The sequence below is a fragment of the Camelina sativa genome, chromosome 1, assembly GCF_000633955.1.
Source record: "Camelina sativa cultivar DH55 chromosome 1, Cs, whole genome shotgun sequence".
Lineage (NCBI taxonomy): Eukaryota > Viridiplantae > Streptophyta > Magnoliopsida > Brassicales > Brassicaceae > Camelina > Camelina sativa.
The window spans coordinates 8,438,272-8,456,440 of NC_025685.1; the positions used below are offsets into that span (position 1 = coordinate 8,438,272).

The 18,169-nt window shown below is 36.0% G+C and overlaps 5 protein-coding genes across 6 annotated transcripts in view; all 5 read left to right on the forward strand.

Moving 5' to 3' along the window:
* On the forward strand, positions 1,891-2,641 carry LOC104783695 (putative 60S ribosomal protein L30-1). The gene is made up of 2 exons (XM_010508819.2): positions 1,891-2,124; positions 2,239-2,641. The coding sequence occupies exons 1-2, from the start codon at positions 1,998-2,000 to the stop codon at positions 2,448-2,450; spliced, it is 339 nt and encodes a 112-aa protein (XP_010507121.1). The 5' UTR covers positions 1,891-1,997; the 3' UTR covers positions 2,451-2,641.
* On the forward strand, positions 6,052-6,878 carry LOC104783703 (RING-H2 finger protein ATL77-like; the record flags this gene model as incomplete). Its single annotated transcript, XM_010508826.2, is given in 1 exon segment — positions 6,052-6,878. A coding segment is annotated over 1 exon segment (646 nt), but the record flags the coding sequence as incomplete, so codon positions are not given.
* On the forward strand, positions 9,230-10,196 carry LOC104783709 (RING-H2 finger protein ATL78-like). The gene has a single exon (XM_010508833.1). The coding sequence runs from the start codon at positions 9,366-9,368 to the stop codon at positions 10,029-10,031; it is 666 nt and encodes a 221-aa protein (XP_010507135.1). The 5' UTR covers positions 9,230-9,365; the 3' UTR covers positions 10,032-10,196.
* LOC104783716 (actin-2) lies at positions 14,485-16,740 on the forward strand. Its single transcript, XM_010508838.2, has 4 exons — positions 14,485-14,677; positions 15,113-15,578; positions 15,670-16,283; positions 16,375-16,740. Exons 2-4 carry the CDS (start codon positions 15,125-15,127, stop codon positions 16,438-16,440), a joined length of 1,134 nt encoding a protein of 377 aa, XP_010507140.1. The 5' UTR covers positions 14,485-14,677; positions 15,113-15,124; the 3' UTR covers positions 16,441-16,740.
* LOC104783723 (pre-mRNA-splicing factor ISY1 homolog) overlaps positions 17,209-18,169 on the forward strand; it is a 2,453-nt gene continuing 1,492 nt past the window's right edge. The window contains exon 1 of one of the 2 annotated variants that reach the window (XM_010508843.2): positions 17,209-17,705. In XM_010508843.2, coding sequence (XP_010507145.1) covers positions 17,388-17,705 — 318 coding nt within the window. In that variant the 5' untranslated portion in view covers positions 17,209-17,387. The remainder of the gene's footprint in view (positions 17,706-18,169) is intronic. The other variant, XM_010508846.2, reaches the window with a different exon arrangement.

Below are 18,169 nucleotides of genomic sequence, written 5' to 3' on the forward strand. Positions count from 1 at the left end.
CTTGAAATCAAAAACTATGGAAGAAGAAACAGAAACAAACCCATGATTTGGGGTAAATTTTTGTTCTCAAGAAAAATCAAGCGAGGTTTTTCATCATCATTATCAGATTATGTTCATTCTAAAAAAAATCATTACTTTTCTTAGTTTTTTTTTTTTTTTCAAAGACGATGATTTTGATATCTTCTTCTCCTTCGTGACTCGTTCGATACACAATTTAATATTACTTAAATTACCTCCGATTTTGTTTTAATTTTTTGTTTTTTCAAAATTTAATATATGTGTTTTTTTTTGTTAGTGGGTCCCATAAGCCAGGTCTTTCGTAGGTAAGGGAAGTTAGGAATATACACATAATTTATTATGTGTCGAATGTTTACTACTAACTTACTATCCATAAATAAATAAAAATGTACTCTTTTCCTTATCGAAAATTAAAATTTGTTATATTTAGATTTTTTTTGGAATATATGAAATTCTTAATTTTATTTAGCAAAATCATGTTAAGAAAATTTTGTGGCAACTGCCAGCTGACTACAAGAAATTGTTGCAATTTTTTGGTTTTTTTGACATTTTCATCATATGTGAGGAGTGAGGATATATACTAAATGATTTTGTTAGATAAAACAACTCTTTTTAAATGTGCCATTAAGAAGAAGAAAAAAAATGTAAATATGCAACAAACATAAAAAGAGAAATTATTAAATAAATCTTTTTAGATATGAGATATGGTCAAATATTTTTTTTTTTTTAAAGTTGAATGTAAACCAAAAGCTAATTAAATTATAGTTAAATCTCGTGCTAAAAATGACAAAGACTTCAATTGGTGACCACATTTTAGGAAAAGAACAAGGAGGAATGTGATATTCTTCTCTATTCCACAATTTTTTACCATTTGATAGTAATAATTTTTCCTTTACATTTCCTTTACAATAGAACAAAAGTGTTCCTCCCCAAAATTGATGAGGAACAAATAGAACAGAAAAAGAACAAATATTAAAATTTGTTTTTATAGTTTAAAATAAATAAAAAATAATTTTATTAATAATATTCAATTTTCTAATATAATAATTTTCATATTTTCATAATGTATTGACAGAAAAAATAATTTTGATATGAATTTCATGTTGAAATAATCTTAAGGTTATTTGAAAACCATATATGAATAGTAAAATAAATTTAAAAGACTCATGTTTATATCGTAAAGAAAAACTAAAAAAAAAAAATTACCTTTAAAATTGTATTGTAGGTTAATATTAAATATTAATATTTAGTATGACATATCTAAAATTAAATTTATAATTTAAAAAAAAATGAAAAATTCATTGTATATACATTAGAAGTAGTATTAATATTAATATTAAATTTGATTTATTTAATATTTACTATATTTAAAAATATATTTTTATTGTTTGGTTACCATTTACTGTTTAGTTCATTCTATGATTTTCCTTTCATTTCTCAAAAACTGTTTATTCTATTTTGTATTGTTCTTTTTATTCATTTTCTTTTGTTCTTCTAATGGTTACCAGTAGGATCCAAAATCTTTTACCTGCAAAGTAAGGGTGATTAGTTTTTCGTATGATAAAAGTTAAAATTTTGTAAAATTCAGTGTAAAAAATATCCGAAAAGCTTTAGTCATTTCCTTGTGAAGACGATTAAGAGCCTAAATCACGGAAGGCTCGAGAGAACAAATCCATTTTCTAATGTTCATTAATAATACTCATTTACTGCTCTGGTCCCATTTGTACATTAAGATTAATTAACTCGGCAGGTAAGAAGACTAACCGTCTCCAATGCATATATGTGCCTTGGGTCTGAGTTATTATTGGGCCTTGGGCTTCGTATTCTGACTTGTAGGAAAATAAAAAACCCTAAGGGTTTCGAAGTCTCTCTCCATTTAAGCTCTCAATTTACGCCGCCCCAAAGCTTTCTGCTTGTTGAACTCGAAGACCCCTTTCTTGAGAATCCGGCGATCTAATTTTTTCCTCGGCGGAGAGAAAATGGTTGTAGCGAAGAAGACGAAGAAGTCCCATGAGGGAATCAACAGCCGATTGGCTCTTGTGATGAAGAGTGGAAAGTACACTCTTGGGTACAAATCTGTTCTCAAATCCCTTCGCAGCTCCAGAGGTAACAACAAATTCAAAAAAAAACCTTTCGTTCTTCATTGAGTTGTTGGATCTATCGTCTTTCGTAGTTAAGGTTGAGTAGTAATTGTTTGAATTGTTGTTGGGGTTTGTTTAGGTAAGCTCATATTGATATCTAACAATTGCCCACCGTTGAGGAGATCGGAGATCGAGTACTACGCCATGCTTGCCAAAGTTGGTGTTCATCACTACAATGGCAACAACGTTGAGTTGGGAACTGCTTGTGGTAAATACTTCAGGGTTTCTTGCCTCAGCATCGTCGATCCTGGTGATTCTGACATCATCAAGGCCCTCCCTAGTGATCAGTGATTGATTCTCATTTTGACTATGATTTTGCCTTGTTGTTCCCTCTATGCTTTATTATGGAAATGTGTTCTTCAAAGACTAAATGTTAGGTTTTATTTGGTTTCTAAAACTCCTCAATGGTCTAATTATTACAACATTTCGTCTCTGTTTGTGGATTTGTTACATGTGGAAAGGCCTGAGTTTATTTATGCCAACGCTTGATTAGAAACTATATTATTGTTATGGTGGTAGTAATAGTGAGACTTGCGATTTAGTTTGTTTATGCCAGCCTTTGATCTAGTAGGCATGGGGTGAGTAGTGGTTTTGTGGTAGTGAAAGAAAGTGATATTTGAGAGTGGAGTAGAAGAACATAGGAGAGGAAGGTGTATCTGTTTGTTCCATCCTTGTTCCGTATTTAGTAAACTCTTAGACTCTATTCAGATTAAGATCATCATCGTACCCTCAAGTCAAGCTCCTCAGGTAGAAGTGTGAGGCAATCTGGTAAGCATTGGGTGTGAGTAGTGGTTTTGGGGTGTAAGGCACGCGAAAGACTGAGAAGTGACTAAGGTAGAGGGGAGGTTACTTTCATGCCAGCCTTGACCAATAGAGCAGTAATGTTATGAGAAAGATAGCATACACTAGAAAGATAATGTAATCTAAAACTAAATATGTAGAAGTGTGAAGTCCATGTAGTTCGTCCATAAGAATTGCAAAGGCACTTCAGTGCCTCATGCTAGTAGCACCTGTTCATAGATGAATATATGCTCAAAAGTGTTTTCCGGTATCAAAGGCTTCCCAGTGGCTACTTGGATTCCAGTCCTTGGAAGCCAGTAAATACCAGAGCCAATAAAACGGTAGTTCAGATAACCGACTAAACTAAATCTCAATTATCTAAAAGAAAGCGGAAGCTATCATGTTGACAAGTATTATATATTTATATCAATCAGTTCGGCTATGAACGTGACATCCTGATCAGTTAATTCGAGTTGCTCAACCATTTCACTTGACATCTTAGAAACAGTGTCACCTTCTCGATAGTAACAGGAGATGAATGTTCTTCACACAGTCACACGTCCTACTCGTATGCGAAAGTGATAGATATGTAGCTGGAGCTGAAGAACAAAACTCACCATTCTTATTTACTCTTCGAAGTATCAGCGACACAGAGTGTTGAATTGAGCCAAAGTCTGAACTTCAAAATCTGAACACAATAGTAGATTTATCTTTCCTTGAAAAAAATAAAATCAACTCAAAGACTATACTTTTGAAAGCAGGACAAATCTTTCTTTAACATATTTTATGATGCTGCCTGCATGTATATCAATATCACCGTTTTGAGAATCTATTATTAACTATGACTAATTAGTTTTGATGTGGAAAATCGTATTCATCTTCAAATCTCTTGTAACGTAAACGCACTACAAGATATTCTTTTATTTTTTGGTAATGGGTATATCACTATTAAGATATTAAAATAATCACATTCTAGTACTAGTTTATCATTAAGGCTACTTGACATGCAAAATATTTTCCAAGCTACTCAAGAGATAAATCCTAGTATTGTATATCTCAATAGCTTTCTCATCAATATAGCTCATTAAATAAATAAATTTAAAGATGGGCAAGAAAAATATGGTTAAAAAAGCAAAGTATCCCACTTGTGATTTTTTTGGCGGTGCTCTAATGCATGTCCACAACCACAAAATTCAACCATATCTCTATCTCCAAGTCTCTGTCTAGAATTTAATCACACTATATAATATACAAATTATAAAGTTATTTAATACTCTAAATCCCCTTTCTAGTTGAATATTTTAAGTATAAATTTGTGTGCTACTGTTAAATGTAAACATAAGAAGAATATGTAATGGTATATGCTTATATTTAATCAAAGTTGAAAATAACTATGCAACTTCCTAACAAGCACTGTTAAATAAATGAGGTTGGAGTTTATATAACTTACATTAAAAAAACAAAACTTGATTAAAAGCTACTAGTAAACACGGGACCAGAGATTAAGGTTAGGGAAGATTATATGTCGACGAAAAAGACAAAACTTAAATCCAGATGATAACGTTTGTGGAGTAGAAGCAAAAAAAGGGCTCTCTCTATAGAGCAGATTACATCTGTTTCGTCTTCTCCTTTCTTTTTTGCCTTTTTGCCAATAAAAGATTGAATAAATAACTTAATAATAATATAAAGGAAGGCTCACAAATACGCAGACAAGTTTTTATAGTTTAGATCTTGTGGAATCATTACAAATATCAAAAGAGATTTTGCATATATTACCAGTAAAGACTAAAGAGAAAAATGAAATGAAAAAGAACAAATTATGAGAACAATATAGATCTATCTTTTTTACTGTCACTATTAGTAGTAATCGTTTACTCAAAAAGTACACATGTGTAGTATTATTTAGTGAATTATGTGACTTTCGTTGCAATCATTTCCAACAGAAAATAATTAGGAAAAAAATTACTCAAGTTTTCAAGAGCTTCAGTCCAGAAAAATAATTTTTTTTTTTCAAATTATAGAGAATTATAAAGCGACACGACACATGGAAAAAAGGAGCAATAATACAAAGAATTATAGAGCAACAAAACACACACACAAGACTACTTAACAACTTCCATAGTGTGGCCAAACCATCATAATAGAGATACAACTCGACAAGGTCCTCTTCATTAAAATCACAATTATATAACATTTTTTTTTGTCTAACTGATATTATAAAACTTAGAAGGATATATGGTAAATTACAATTTAGCCGGCGGAAAACAAGAATATCCCCGAAATCTAAAACCCAAAAGAGGAAAATTAAGTCGGCGAACAAACAGAAGTTCCCGGAAACATAAAACGAAACCAAAGTAAAAATTACAAAATAGAGAAATAACCCAAAACAGAGGATGAACCCTTAAAATAAAGAAATAGACAATAAGGCATAAACTCTCATATGATATACTAATTTTAGGATGCAAGAAAAAACCCTTCTCTTCAAACACTTCGATGAAAACTATCAAGAATGTCCACGGTCAATCACAAGAACTATCAAGAAGGTCCACGGTCAATTACAAGTTAAGAATAACCACCTCCTATCACAAAGAGAACCAATCTGTTCTAGCAGACCCAAAAGATTTCATAACCTCTACGAATGCGACGATGTCCACAATTATATAAATATAACATATCAAGGTTTATTTTTGTTGTAATTATTTTTTCTTCCAAGAAAAAAATAAAAATTATTGCTAGGAGGAAATGATTGTCGTCCCTACAAAGCATTTTGTAATTTGGGAAAAGATATGGACAGAACCACAATCTCGACACAAAGGAAAGGAGTCATGGAATTGGATAAGCTCTCTCTTATGGGTCCCAAATTCCTCATTTCATTTTCCAGAGATTAGAGTGAGAGAAGTTTCCTAAAACAACAATTAATCATCTCCAAATTTAATAATATTCCTAGTCCCCACTACCTAAGTACATAAAGCTATATATAAACTCCACTTTGAATCACCCAAGGCAAGAAACCAAACCAAAACAACATTACAAAACAAACAAAGCCAAAAAAAAAACAAAACAGAGTAAAGATGTTTTCAGACAACTTACCTTCTTCTTCTTCTTCTTCTTCATCTCAAGACTTCCAAGAACACTTCATCGACAGTTTCGTCTCCAGAAAATTGCTTCAGCAACTCCCATTTGATCACACCACTGCTCAACAAGCTCATGACCCTGACAAGAACAACTTGAGCGGCAACGTTCTCCTCCTACTCTCTGTCCTTCTATGTGGTATCATTTGCTCCCTCGGGTTGCATTACATCATTCGTTGTGCATTCACACGCTCTCGAAGTTTCATGATCTCTGACCCCATCTCAAGCCCCTCCACACCACAAAGTTCAGAAGTAGTAAACAAAGGGATCAAGAAGAAAGCTCTCAAGATGTTCCCAGTAGTGAATTACTCACCAGATACTAACCTCTCAGGGCTCGGCGAGGAGTGTGTCATCTGTTTGTCTGATTTTGCTACTGGAGAACAGCTACGTCTGCTTCCCAAATGCAACCACGGGTTCCACGTTCGCTGCATCGACAAGTGGCTTAAGCAACATATGACTTGTCCGAAATGCAGACACTGTCTGGTTGAGACATGCCAAAAGATCTTAGGCGACTGCAATGAAGCTGAGCAAGTGGCAGCAGCAACACCAAGTGAGAGGAGCATAGAAATCAGAATAGCTCCTCTAGAACCTGAAGCAAGAGTAGCCACTTTTAGAGAAAGCAGCTAGCGTATGCCAACAAACAAACAAATCATATTTCAAGAATTTGGTTTCACCAGCAAGCTTATAGATTTTTGTTTTTAATATTTGAACATAATTTATGTCTCTAGCCATAGGATTTCAAAATCAAATATACTTTAAGCTTTCCGAGAGGAATCATAAGTTCATAAGGTTTGTCAAGTTTGGTAAATGCTTTCAAAGAACTCCTCTGCATATTCAAATCACAATCACAGGGTATAGAACTAAGTGATAAAGAAACAGTTTCCATGAAGCTCTCGGATTCTTCCTCGCAATAATAAAGAAGTAAAACTCGGTGTCTTTGGAAAAGGGAAATGGACCCAACCCATATATAACAAGGTCAAACTAATCCACCTATACGTTCTGTTTCTGTGGTTAAATAGTCAAACCTAAAAGCTACTTTGAGGAATGGTTATAGTATTTTAAGATATCAGGCAGCAACACCAACATGGTATGGGATCATAATGGAAAGCTCCACTTTAACAATTTATCATTTTTCTATAACAAAGAAGGAGCTGCCAAAGTGATAACACAGTAACACATGTCCATTGGCATATACATGCACGTATGCTATTGTTCAGGCGTGTCTACTGGCATTGATCCACAATTACCATACTCAAAAATCCAAAATAGTAGTTATTTAATAAAACCGAAATAAGAGACAAAACATTTCCATCCAATTAAACGAACATGGCTAGATTTCCTTTTATATTAACTAGAACAGAGTAACTAGTGATCATGTTCATGGCTAGTTATAAACAAAAGGAGCTCCAAGATCCTAGTCTCTTGTGATTGGGTGGGAAATAGATTAAGTTCCAGGCAAAAATATATTTGTACACTGCCCTAGACAGAAGTGGGAGCTTAAGAGCGAATGAGGCTTTTTGCATAGAAAAGTAGTTTCATTGGGCAACAACATAAGAATGTGAGTTACAGGTAATATGAGTCCACTATGCATCTGAGAGATACGAGATGGTATCAAATCATATTTTGTAATATATCGTATACTCCGTGGGAAAATTGCAACAAAATGTGTAAGAAGCAGACTATCTAAAAGACTAAAACAGAAGCACTACTAGGCAGTAGGCACAAAGTAAAATCCGATGGTAGCTGTGAAGGAGATGCATGGTTTTCAAATAGTACCATAGAGCTTTATGAAAAGCCCTCTTGCTGGACTAAAAACTTGGCTCAATAAGAAGATTCATGTCTATACTTTTGGATATTAGAGATTCAGATAATACAGAACCATATAAAAAAAATGGAAAAAGTCTGTCGACATCCCATTGTAGAGGATAAAGGTGGACACCGAAGGTTGCGCCAACACATCCAACCACATACAGTAACAGAAGTCCCACCAGGGACAAGTCAGAGGAGTGAACATGCAACAATGAATTTAGACAGTTATGTGGCTCTTCTAAATCAAATGTTCGATGTGTTTCTGGATGCAAAGCGCATCCAGAAAAGTGTTCAAAATACTAGTTGTATCTTAGACTCATTCGGAGATATACAGTATATTAATACAACTTAACTAATGCGCTTCAGGCTTTCAAGTACTCACGATCTTAATAATGCTCTTTTCATATTCCTTTACATAATAATCATACAAGGTAAGAAAACCACCAAATCAAGAATGTCAACCAAAGAACGCACGAGTATCACATGGTATTCCAAGCAACATAAAGCAATAAAGGCAAAGTTTATCACTTTCATGAAGGGATAAAAAAAAACAGACCACTATATGTTCTTACCATATGGAACCTAGTGGCACAAACAAAAGACAATACAAAAATCATTTTCAGATAGGCATACAGCCTTTCTGATATTTTCTTTCAGAGAGAGAGAGAGAGAGGCTGGTCAAGTAATAAGACTAAAAGTAACTTTATCTCTTCATTCAAAAAGTCTTGCTTTAGTTACGAGCCACAGTAAAAACGTTTGATTCTAGACTCATGTATAGTGTGCACTGGCAATTTGCAGTAAAAGACAAGATATCATAAAGTAGGGAAAAGGAAATTATATAAATCACTTGCTTTAGCTATGATTTAAATCATACGTACGAGACTGGCTTAGAGAAAGGAGCGGAGCTGGACACTAATTTAGAGTAATCTTTATTGATAAAAGTAGCCTTTAACAAGAATCATGGATGGGGATTTTTCCCTTCTGGCTGCTAACAACTTTGGTTTTACTACTGACGAGACGGGTCTAATGTTTTGAGGTACAAAGGAATGAACAGAGAGAGGCCAGTGAGATGAACCAAGACCTAAGAGATGTATTATCTGAATGCTATCACAAAGATAGAACGTTCACGGCTGCTCTAGCTAAAGCTCATGGGTCCCTGCAGCAAGTGATTTAATTAGCAAAAGACACTGCCACATGGCACTACCATTGCAGCAAATGGTATGATGGGCACACTAAGATTTTACAAATTCAGTGGAGAATCCATGTAAGATGCAGACTATAAAAATAAAATAAACAAAACACTAAAGGACCTTGCTAATTTTGCTTGCATATTCCACCAACTATAATTCAGAAAAATATAACAAAAATAATTTCCCATTAAATTTTTGAAAGTATGTGGAAACCTTTACCTTTCCACTATATATGGAACCTGCAGCAAAAACCTAGTAGCTAGATCTATCTATTCAAATCTACAAACTAGGTTATCATGTCGACTGCAACTTCTGCTCCGATTACCAAACCAACTGAGCTCTTCCAAGATATTCGTGTAAATTTTTATTCAAGAAGAGTACTGCTTCATACAGCTTATCAACCACCTACCACGGCATCACCCCCGTTTGCAGTAGCATCACAGTCCTCTGCAAATCATATGAGCTTTGATGCAAATGTTGTCATGGTCCTATCAGTTCTCTTATGTGCACTAGTTTGCTCCCTAGGACTGCATTCTATCATAAGATGTGCACTGAGGTACTATAATTTATTATCATCAGAAGCTAGTGAGGAGCTCGCAGTACGCTTGGCCAACACAGGAGTAAAACAAAATGCCTTGAAGAGTTTCCAGACGGTAAGTTACACTGCAGAACTGAAGCTTCCTGGCCTAGATACGGAGTGTGCCATATGTCTCTCGGAGTTTGTATCCGGAGAACGAGTCAAGCTTCTGCCAAAGTGCCACCATGGATTCCATGTCCGGTGTATAGACAAATGGCTCAGTTCACACTCATCATGTCCCACCTGCAGGCAGTGCCTCATTCAGACTTGCAAAAAGATAGCTGGCTGCAGTAGTGAGATGATAACCCCATCACCTAATCAACCACAACAGAACATGCATATAGCACCACTAGGACCGGAATCATTGATGCGCGCTTTTAGCTGAACAGAGTACGGTGCAGTTATGTTGTAAAAGCTGATATGTATGTATTGTCACGTTTTTAGAATTAGTCAGAAATCCCAAACTATCTGCAGTTCAATATTCAAAACAGCGTTAATTATGATTTCCTCTGTAAAAGTTTCAAACGTTATGACATGTTGTTGCCTGAAAGTGTATATTCCAATAGAAGATCTTAGACTCACGTGAGTGAATGAAATTATAAACAACTCAAATAAGGAAGCTGAGAAGGCAAAAAACTTGAAACCAAACCAACGTCGACGAGTTAAGTGGGGGCACTAATCAACTTGGTCAACTAAGAGAATTCCTTAATACTCCCAGCTTTAAGACATTCCCAAGTTATTAAAACATGATACGCCACTAGTTTCTTGTTTAATACTAGTGATAATCATATATTGATTAATTACCAAGCTCTATATTTAGAATAAACAAATTAGCCCTCCATGATAGAAGAAGACCTTTCTTCTTATTCTTTACCGACCTATAAACATATTGAGTAGGCAGTGATGATGATGAGACAATATAAAAAACGTGACAAATTAACTAATCAAGCCACACAGAGAATTGTCAATACCCCACAAGATTAAAAGGCATTTGATATAATCCACCCAAAATGAGAACACGGCGTAGATTGAGAAAATATATATAGAGGTTACACCTAGAACAAACGTCGGCATAAAGTAAATATGGAATCTGCGCATGAAACCACCGTAGAGTCAAATCAGATGATAACAAAAATGAGTGGTTTAAGATATTGTACTAATCATACAAAGTAAAAATGGTACGATAAATTGGCAACCAGTGTTGGTGCTGTCAAATATCCTACCAAACAGAGGTCACAGAATCTGAACAATTAAGAGCCAAAAAAAAAAAAAAAAACAGTAAATGTAACACTACTCCAAATTTGATGTGGTTACTGGCCAAATATAACAGCTTCCACAAATATACAAAGGTCCTAATATAACAGTACTCCACAATTGATGTGGTTTGTAACAGCTTCCACAAAGGTAAAATGAGCCAAATGTAGAGTCCTCCTTTTGTTGTCCCCGAGGAGCAAACTCCCTAGCTTTCTTTCTGATATTGTTATCTAGCTTTAGTGCTTTTCTCATCACACTTCTATGCATGATTTTTACAATCTTGTCAGAGATGTATATTTGGATGCTGTCTTCTTCCCCAAGTGTTTGAATGACGTGCACACTTTTCATCAAGAGGGCTGGCACTATGAGCTTAATGATCCCTCACAAGACATATCTTTACAAAGGTTGTAATTTACCAAAGATGCCACTCTAGAGCTCTTTTCCTCTACTTAATTAATAGTGCATGCCTTAGTATTGATATTATATTCTTTTCGTTTATCTGCTACTTCAACTCACCCATCCCTCAAGGATTAATGTTTAAAGTCAAAATTATTATGCTAGTATACTGCTATAGCCAAATAATCAAATAAGGCAACCTCCTTGTCAAAGGGATCTAGCTTCAAAAGGACAACATAAACAGAGTACTAAAAAGTAGATTATTTGAAGTTTCCCCAAATCTTTTCTATATTTTATATCATATGATATTATCATTTGAAACGCATGCAGCGAAGCTAGTTGTCGGAAGTAGCACCTTCTTGTGACCTTGCCTCCTCCGCAATAGCAGCCTCAATTACAGGATTGAGAATATATAGGTTCTTCACCAAGTAATAGGTTTCCCCAACGCCATATAAAGAACGAAAGAGGAAGCAGCTCTTTCGCTTGGCAGGTCTCACTAAGAGGTAGCCTTCCTGGTGCGCAGTCATCAGGATCTTATAAGAAGAGATTGTAACCCATTTTATCCAACCCTTCAAGAGCCGTGACCCACGCGGAAACTCCTTTTTCTTCTGGGATGCCTTTTGAAATCACCATCAAATTTAGATTATAATCTTCTTCCTCTGGTCTCGTAGGACGTTCGTATGCCCAGAAAACCATGTCTACTACCATCTGATTAAGTCTCGCACGTTTATCTTTAGCTTTGTTTACGAACAAGACTCCGGTGGACGGCAAGATACTGTCCTCTTCCTCCGTTGCCAGCGAACCATAGGCATAGAAGGTCACATTGCCATCAAAACACTCATTCTTAATAGCATTTTTGATATTAGGAACAACCAAATCATAATCATAAGTCATAACCAAGAGGCGGTGGGAAATCCTCAACGTCCCAGAAGACGCATGTTTCACTATAACCTCCTGTTAATGAATATTCAACGAAACGTAAAACAAAACACAATCAGATTCATCCAACGACGAAGAAAATAATCTAATCCAGATTAAATAACTTCGAGCAACAGAGAGTAGAGAGATATCCTACCGTACATGGTCTAGACGGAGATGGAGTATACGAGAGAGTGAAAGATTGGGAGAGCAAAATAACAATTTTAGGGTGAGAGAGGTTGTCAATTAAATTAGTCGGTGTAATTGCACATAACGATCATCTCATAGTTGAATCTTTCCGGTTTACCAACAAACCAACTCTGGTTTAGCCTTTCAATTTTAGTTCAATAGAAAACCTAATCTTGATACACAAGAAACCATCTTCTGTATGAGCCTCAAATAGATTTTTAACCGATTAAGATTGGGCCCATTTCATACTTTTTTTAGACCTAACGTTCGGCCCATAATGTTTACCTACCTAAAAACAAATAAAAATGATTAGCTAACTTTAATTGACTAACTTTAATAATTCAGCTATATTATCATTCATTATCTAAAAAGTGCACCGTACCTCATCAAAGTAGACAAATAATATCGGTTGTTAATTTATTATCAGATTTTAATGTTGGTACCAAAATCTTGTTTATATGTCTAATATATTTTGCTTCATGGATGAACTTTTAGTAATTAGTAGAATTGTTTTTACTATTGTGTAAGTAAAAAAAGGTTATAACTTATTCGGAATTTGAAGGTTAAAATAATGTGAGTAAAAGAACTTTATTGGTTTGATGAATTTGTCTAGCAACAATTTGCATGTAGGGGGGATTAACGGATTATGAATTTTATAGGTGATATAAAATCCCATATTCCAGAAAAGAAATATAAACTTTATGGGTGGATTGTGGTGTACCACTACTAGTAAAGTTGAGGGGGGAGAAAAAGCTTAGATCTCTGGGATCAAGCAAGCAAACTTATTAATTACATACCAAATCAAGAAAAACTAACCTTAATTGACTTTTCTCCAACAAAAGATATGAACGTGGCCTGCCATTTATATGTATATATATACTTTTATAAATAAATAAATAAAAACATGAACGTGGTCTGGCCTGCCTTACATAACCCATATCCCCTGTATATAATAAATAGTGAGAATTAAATGTAATCATAATAGTAGCTAGCAATGTTATGTAAATCACAAGTAGTTTCGTAATGATGGACACAACGTTTTTCGTAGGTGCCAGCCTTCACCTTCCCACATTCTCTCCCTTTCTCTCTCACCTGGGTACGATTGTTGCCGGCACGTGCCATTCACGTGGATCTCCAAAAAGTTGACTTTTTGAGTTTTGAATCTCTCAACAAACATATTAAAAAAAAAAAAAAAAAGTTTATGATGATTAGTTTGCTTTCTTTCTCTTGTCATAGAACATGAGAATCTTAATGTTTATTGCTCAATATCTTTCACTTACGAAGCGCACGATGGTTCGACCTTAACTACGCCATACGTATGTTCATATGTTTTTGTAAGCTATATATGGGAATTCAATATACACAAAAATATATATGCGTCTTTCCACTTTCTACAAATCACATCCGTTACCTCAAATATTTCATATAATAGTTAAATATATTTCACTATATACATATGGCTCGGATGTAGTAGCCATTTGATTAATACAAATATAATCGTGAATAGTGGATATGAATACGATGAAATAGTATCTTCTTATTCTATACTATAATATATATATCCGTAAGCACAACATGAAAGTCACTTTCTTTCACGGTCTGATATATTTAAATACCACTTACACACGAATTAATTATGACACAAAATTTAGAAAATATAAAACGAATTAAAAATTACGTTGAATTTTCTGAAAATTCCTAATTAAACAAGCCAACCACGACTATCGTTAGCCCCTAATTTGACTCGGTTTAAGTTTTAACACTACAGCCTTTTAAAATAATGGAGCTGTCATTTTACGCCGAGCCGGTCACAGTCATGAAGCCATCTCAGCAAAACAGATTAATCTGAAAAGAGAAAAAAACCAACGGCTGAGATCTTTAATTAAAGGGTATTAAATCACTATTAATCAGTTAACACGAGGGAAAAGGCTGTCTGACAGCCAGGTCACGTTATCTTTTCCTGTGGTCGAAATGATTCATCTCTGTCGATTTTATTATTATTAAATTTTTTTTTTGAAAGGACGAAAAAAAAAGTGAGTAAAGAGATAACAACCCGCCTATATAAATTCATATATTTTCCTCCTCTTTGAATTGTCTCCTCAGTTTCATCGGCCGATTCTGTAATCTCCGGCGACTTCAAAGAAGAAGTAAGAGAGAGAAGGAAGAAGATAAAGAGAGAGAATAAGCCAAGGCTCTATCTCTTGTAGATCGCCTTGTTCTCTTCCTCAATCTCGTCTTCTTCCGCTTTTTTTTTTCGATCTTTCTCGTTTCAAGGTAAAAAGAAACTTTCTGGATCTACTTTTATATTTGCTGGATCTCGATCTGGAACTGTTGAATTTCGTAAAGATCTGGAATTGGTTGAATTTGGATCTATGATTCTTTTGATTTTGACTTGAATTGATTTCAGTTGACTCGATCATCTTTAGCTCAAATCGATCGGAAAATTTTCTTGACCTTTGACTTGATTAGGGATAGATCCATAGTCTGATTACAGTTAAGTTTCTAATTATCTGGGAAATGATTTGTTGACGCCAATTGAAATCTGAACTGTTTAAGGTTAGATTGAATCTGTAGTGTTTAAGGTTAGATGTAGTTTTTGAGTAGTTGAATCTATTGATTGAAGGATGCTACCTGTTCATCTTAACATGAATCAATCAGGATTCGTTTCACAGTATTGAATTTTGTTTATGTGTGTGTGTTTTGCTGCAGCTTCATAAAAAAATGGCTGAGGCTGATGATATTCAACCAATCGTCTGTGACAATGGTACTGGAATGGTCAAGGCTGGATTTGCCGGAGATGATGCTCCCAGGGCTGTTTTCCCCAGTGTTGTTGGTAGGCCAAGACATCATGGTGTCATGGTTGGGATGAACCAGAAGGATGCCTATGTTGGTGACGAAGCACAATCCAAGAGAGGTATTCTTACCTTGAAGTATCCGATTGAGCATGGTGTTGTTAGCAACTGGGATGATATGGAAAAGATCTGGCATCACACTTTCTACAATGAGCTCCGTATTGCTCCTGAAGAACACCCTGTTCTTCTTACCGAGGCTCCTCTTAACCCAAAGGCCAACAGAGAGAAGATGACCCAAATCATGTTCGAGACCTTTAATTCTCCAGCTATGTATGTCGCCATCCAAGCTGTTCTCTCCCTGTACGCCAGTGGTCGTACAACCGGTTAGTGCATTTTTAAGGCTTTTCTCTCTGTGTGTTTATTATACTCATTTGGTATTTTGAAACTGAGCTCTGATTGTCTTTTCTTGAACAGGTATTGTGCTGGATTCTGGTGATGGTGTATCTCACACCGTGCCAATCTACGAGGGTTTCTCTCTTCCACATGCCATCCTCCGTCTCGACCTTGCTGGTCGTGATCTCACTGATTACCTCATGAAGATCCTTACCGAGAGAGGTTACATGTTCACCACAACAGCAGAGCGGGAAATTGTAAGAGACATCAAGGAGAAGCTCTCCTTTGTTGCTGTTGACTACGAGCAGGAGATGGAGACCTCAAAGACCAGCTCTTCCATCGAGAAGAACTACGAACTACCCGATGGGCAAGTCATCACGATCGGAGCTGAGAGGTTCAGATGCCCAGAAGTCTTGTTCCAGCCCTCGTTTGTGGGAATGGAAGCTGCTGGAATCCACGAGACAACCTACAACTCAATCATGAAGTGTGATGTGGATATCAGGAAGGATCTATACGGTAACATTGTGCTCAGTGGTGGAACAACTATGTTCTCTGGTATCGCAGACCGTATGAGCAAAGAAATCACAGCACTTGCACCAAGCAGCATGAAGATTAAGGTCGTTGCACCACCGGAAAGGAAGTACAGTGTCTGGATCGGTGGTTCCATTCTTGCTTCCCTCAGCACATTCCAGCAGGTAAAAAATGACCTGGAGCCTTTTTGGATTTCTCCTTGCTTAGTTTGCAAATTAATTCAAATTCTGAGTATTGTATATTTGTGTTCTGTAGATGTGGATCTCCAAGGCTGAGTATGACGAGGCAGGTCCAGGAATCGTTCACAGAAAATGTTTCTAAGCTCTCAAGATCAAGGCTTAACAAGCTGGGTTTTATGAATGGGATCAAAAGTTTTTTTTTTCTTTCTATTTGCTTCTCCATTTGTTTGTTTCATTTCCTTTTTTTTTTTTTTGTTTTTGTTTCTATGATGCACTTGGTGTGTGACAAACTCTCTGGGTTTTACTTGCGTCTGCGTTTCAAACAAAAACCGCTTTCGTTTTGCGTTTTAGTCCATTGTTTTGTAGCTCTGAGTGATCGAATTGATGCCTCTTTATTCCTTATAAATTTCTTTCAAAACTCAAGAAGAAGAACCTTGAAACTCTTTGCAATGTTAATATAAGTATTATATGAGATAAAAGGCTTTATTGAATTGGTTTTGAGTATTACATTTTGAGTCCTCCATCTTCATCTTGGAATTGTTTATTCCTTATAATAGTTAAAGCGTTACATGTTTTCCGTTCACAGTTAAACTTTCAACTAGCGCAACAAAGTCAGATAATTGAGATCGCATCATTTTAAAGTTTAAACAACTCCAAACAGTACAATGCTAATGTTTCAATTTTACACCTCAACTTTTACGAGTTTTATCCTTTTCGTTACTATTTGCTTAATAATCCTTTTACATGAATGATGCACAACATAACAAAGTTGCAGGAACTCACGAAGCTGTGTATCTCAAGTGACAATTTTGGGCCGATAGATTGGGCCTTACTAAGGCCGCCTTAGTATTAAAAGCAAGGCGTAAAACTTAAAACAATTATTTCGGAATATAATAATATAATAATGGAAATATTACAACTCGCAATCTCTCCAATCAACCCCCAATCCTTTTCTCCTTCGCGTCTCTGCCATTTACAGTTCTGCAAATTAGGGTTTAAGCAAGCAAAAGCTAGAGAAGTGTCGATTTCTTCTGTTAGTTCTTGGATCTCTTTGATTAATAGTGTAATCGTAACCTCGGAAGATCCAAGATGGCTCGTAATGAAGAGAAAGCGCAGTCGATGCTCAACAGGTTCATCACCATGAAAGAATCTGAGAAGAAGAAGCCCAGAGAGCGTCGACCTTACCTTGCATCTGAATGCCGAGATCTAGCTGAAGCTGACAAATGGAGACAACAAATCATGCGAGAGATCGGTAGCAAAGTTGCTGAGATTCAGAACGAAGGATTAGGCGAGCACCGACTCCGAGATCTAAACGACGAGATTAACAAGCTTCTCAGGGAGAGATATCACTGGGAGCGGCGAATCGTTGAGCTGGGAGGTCCGAATCACTCGAGACACGGGGCGAAGATGACGGATCTAGAAGGGAACATCATCGATGTACCGAACCCTAGTGGGCGTGGTCCTGGGTATCGTTATTTCGGTGCTGCCAAGAAGCTTCCTGGAGTTAGAGAGCTTTTCGAGAAGCCTCCGGAGCTGAGGAAGCGTAAAACTAGGTATGATATATACAAGAGGATAGATGCTAGCTATTACGGGTATAGAGATGATGAAGATGGTATTTTGGAGAGTTTGGAGAGGAATGCTGAAGGAGTGATGAGGAAAAGATCTGTTGAGGAGTGGAGGAGGTTGGATGAGGTTAGGAAGGAAGCTAGGAAAGGTGCTACTGAGGTTGTGAGTGTTGGAGCTGCTGCTGCTGCAGCTAAGGAGGTGTTGTTTGAGGAGGAAGAGGATGTGGTTGAGGAGGAGAGAAGGGAGAGGGAGAAAGAAGAGGAGAAAGAGAGGGAGTTTGTGGTTCACGTTCCGTTGCCTGATGA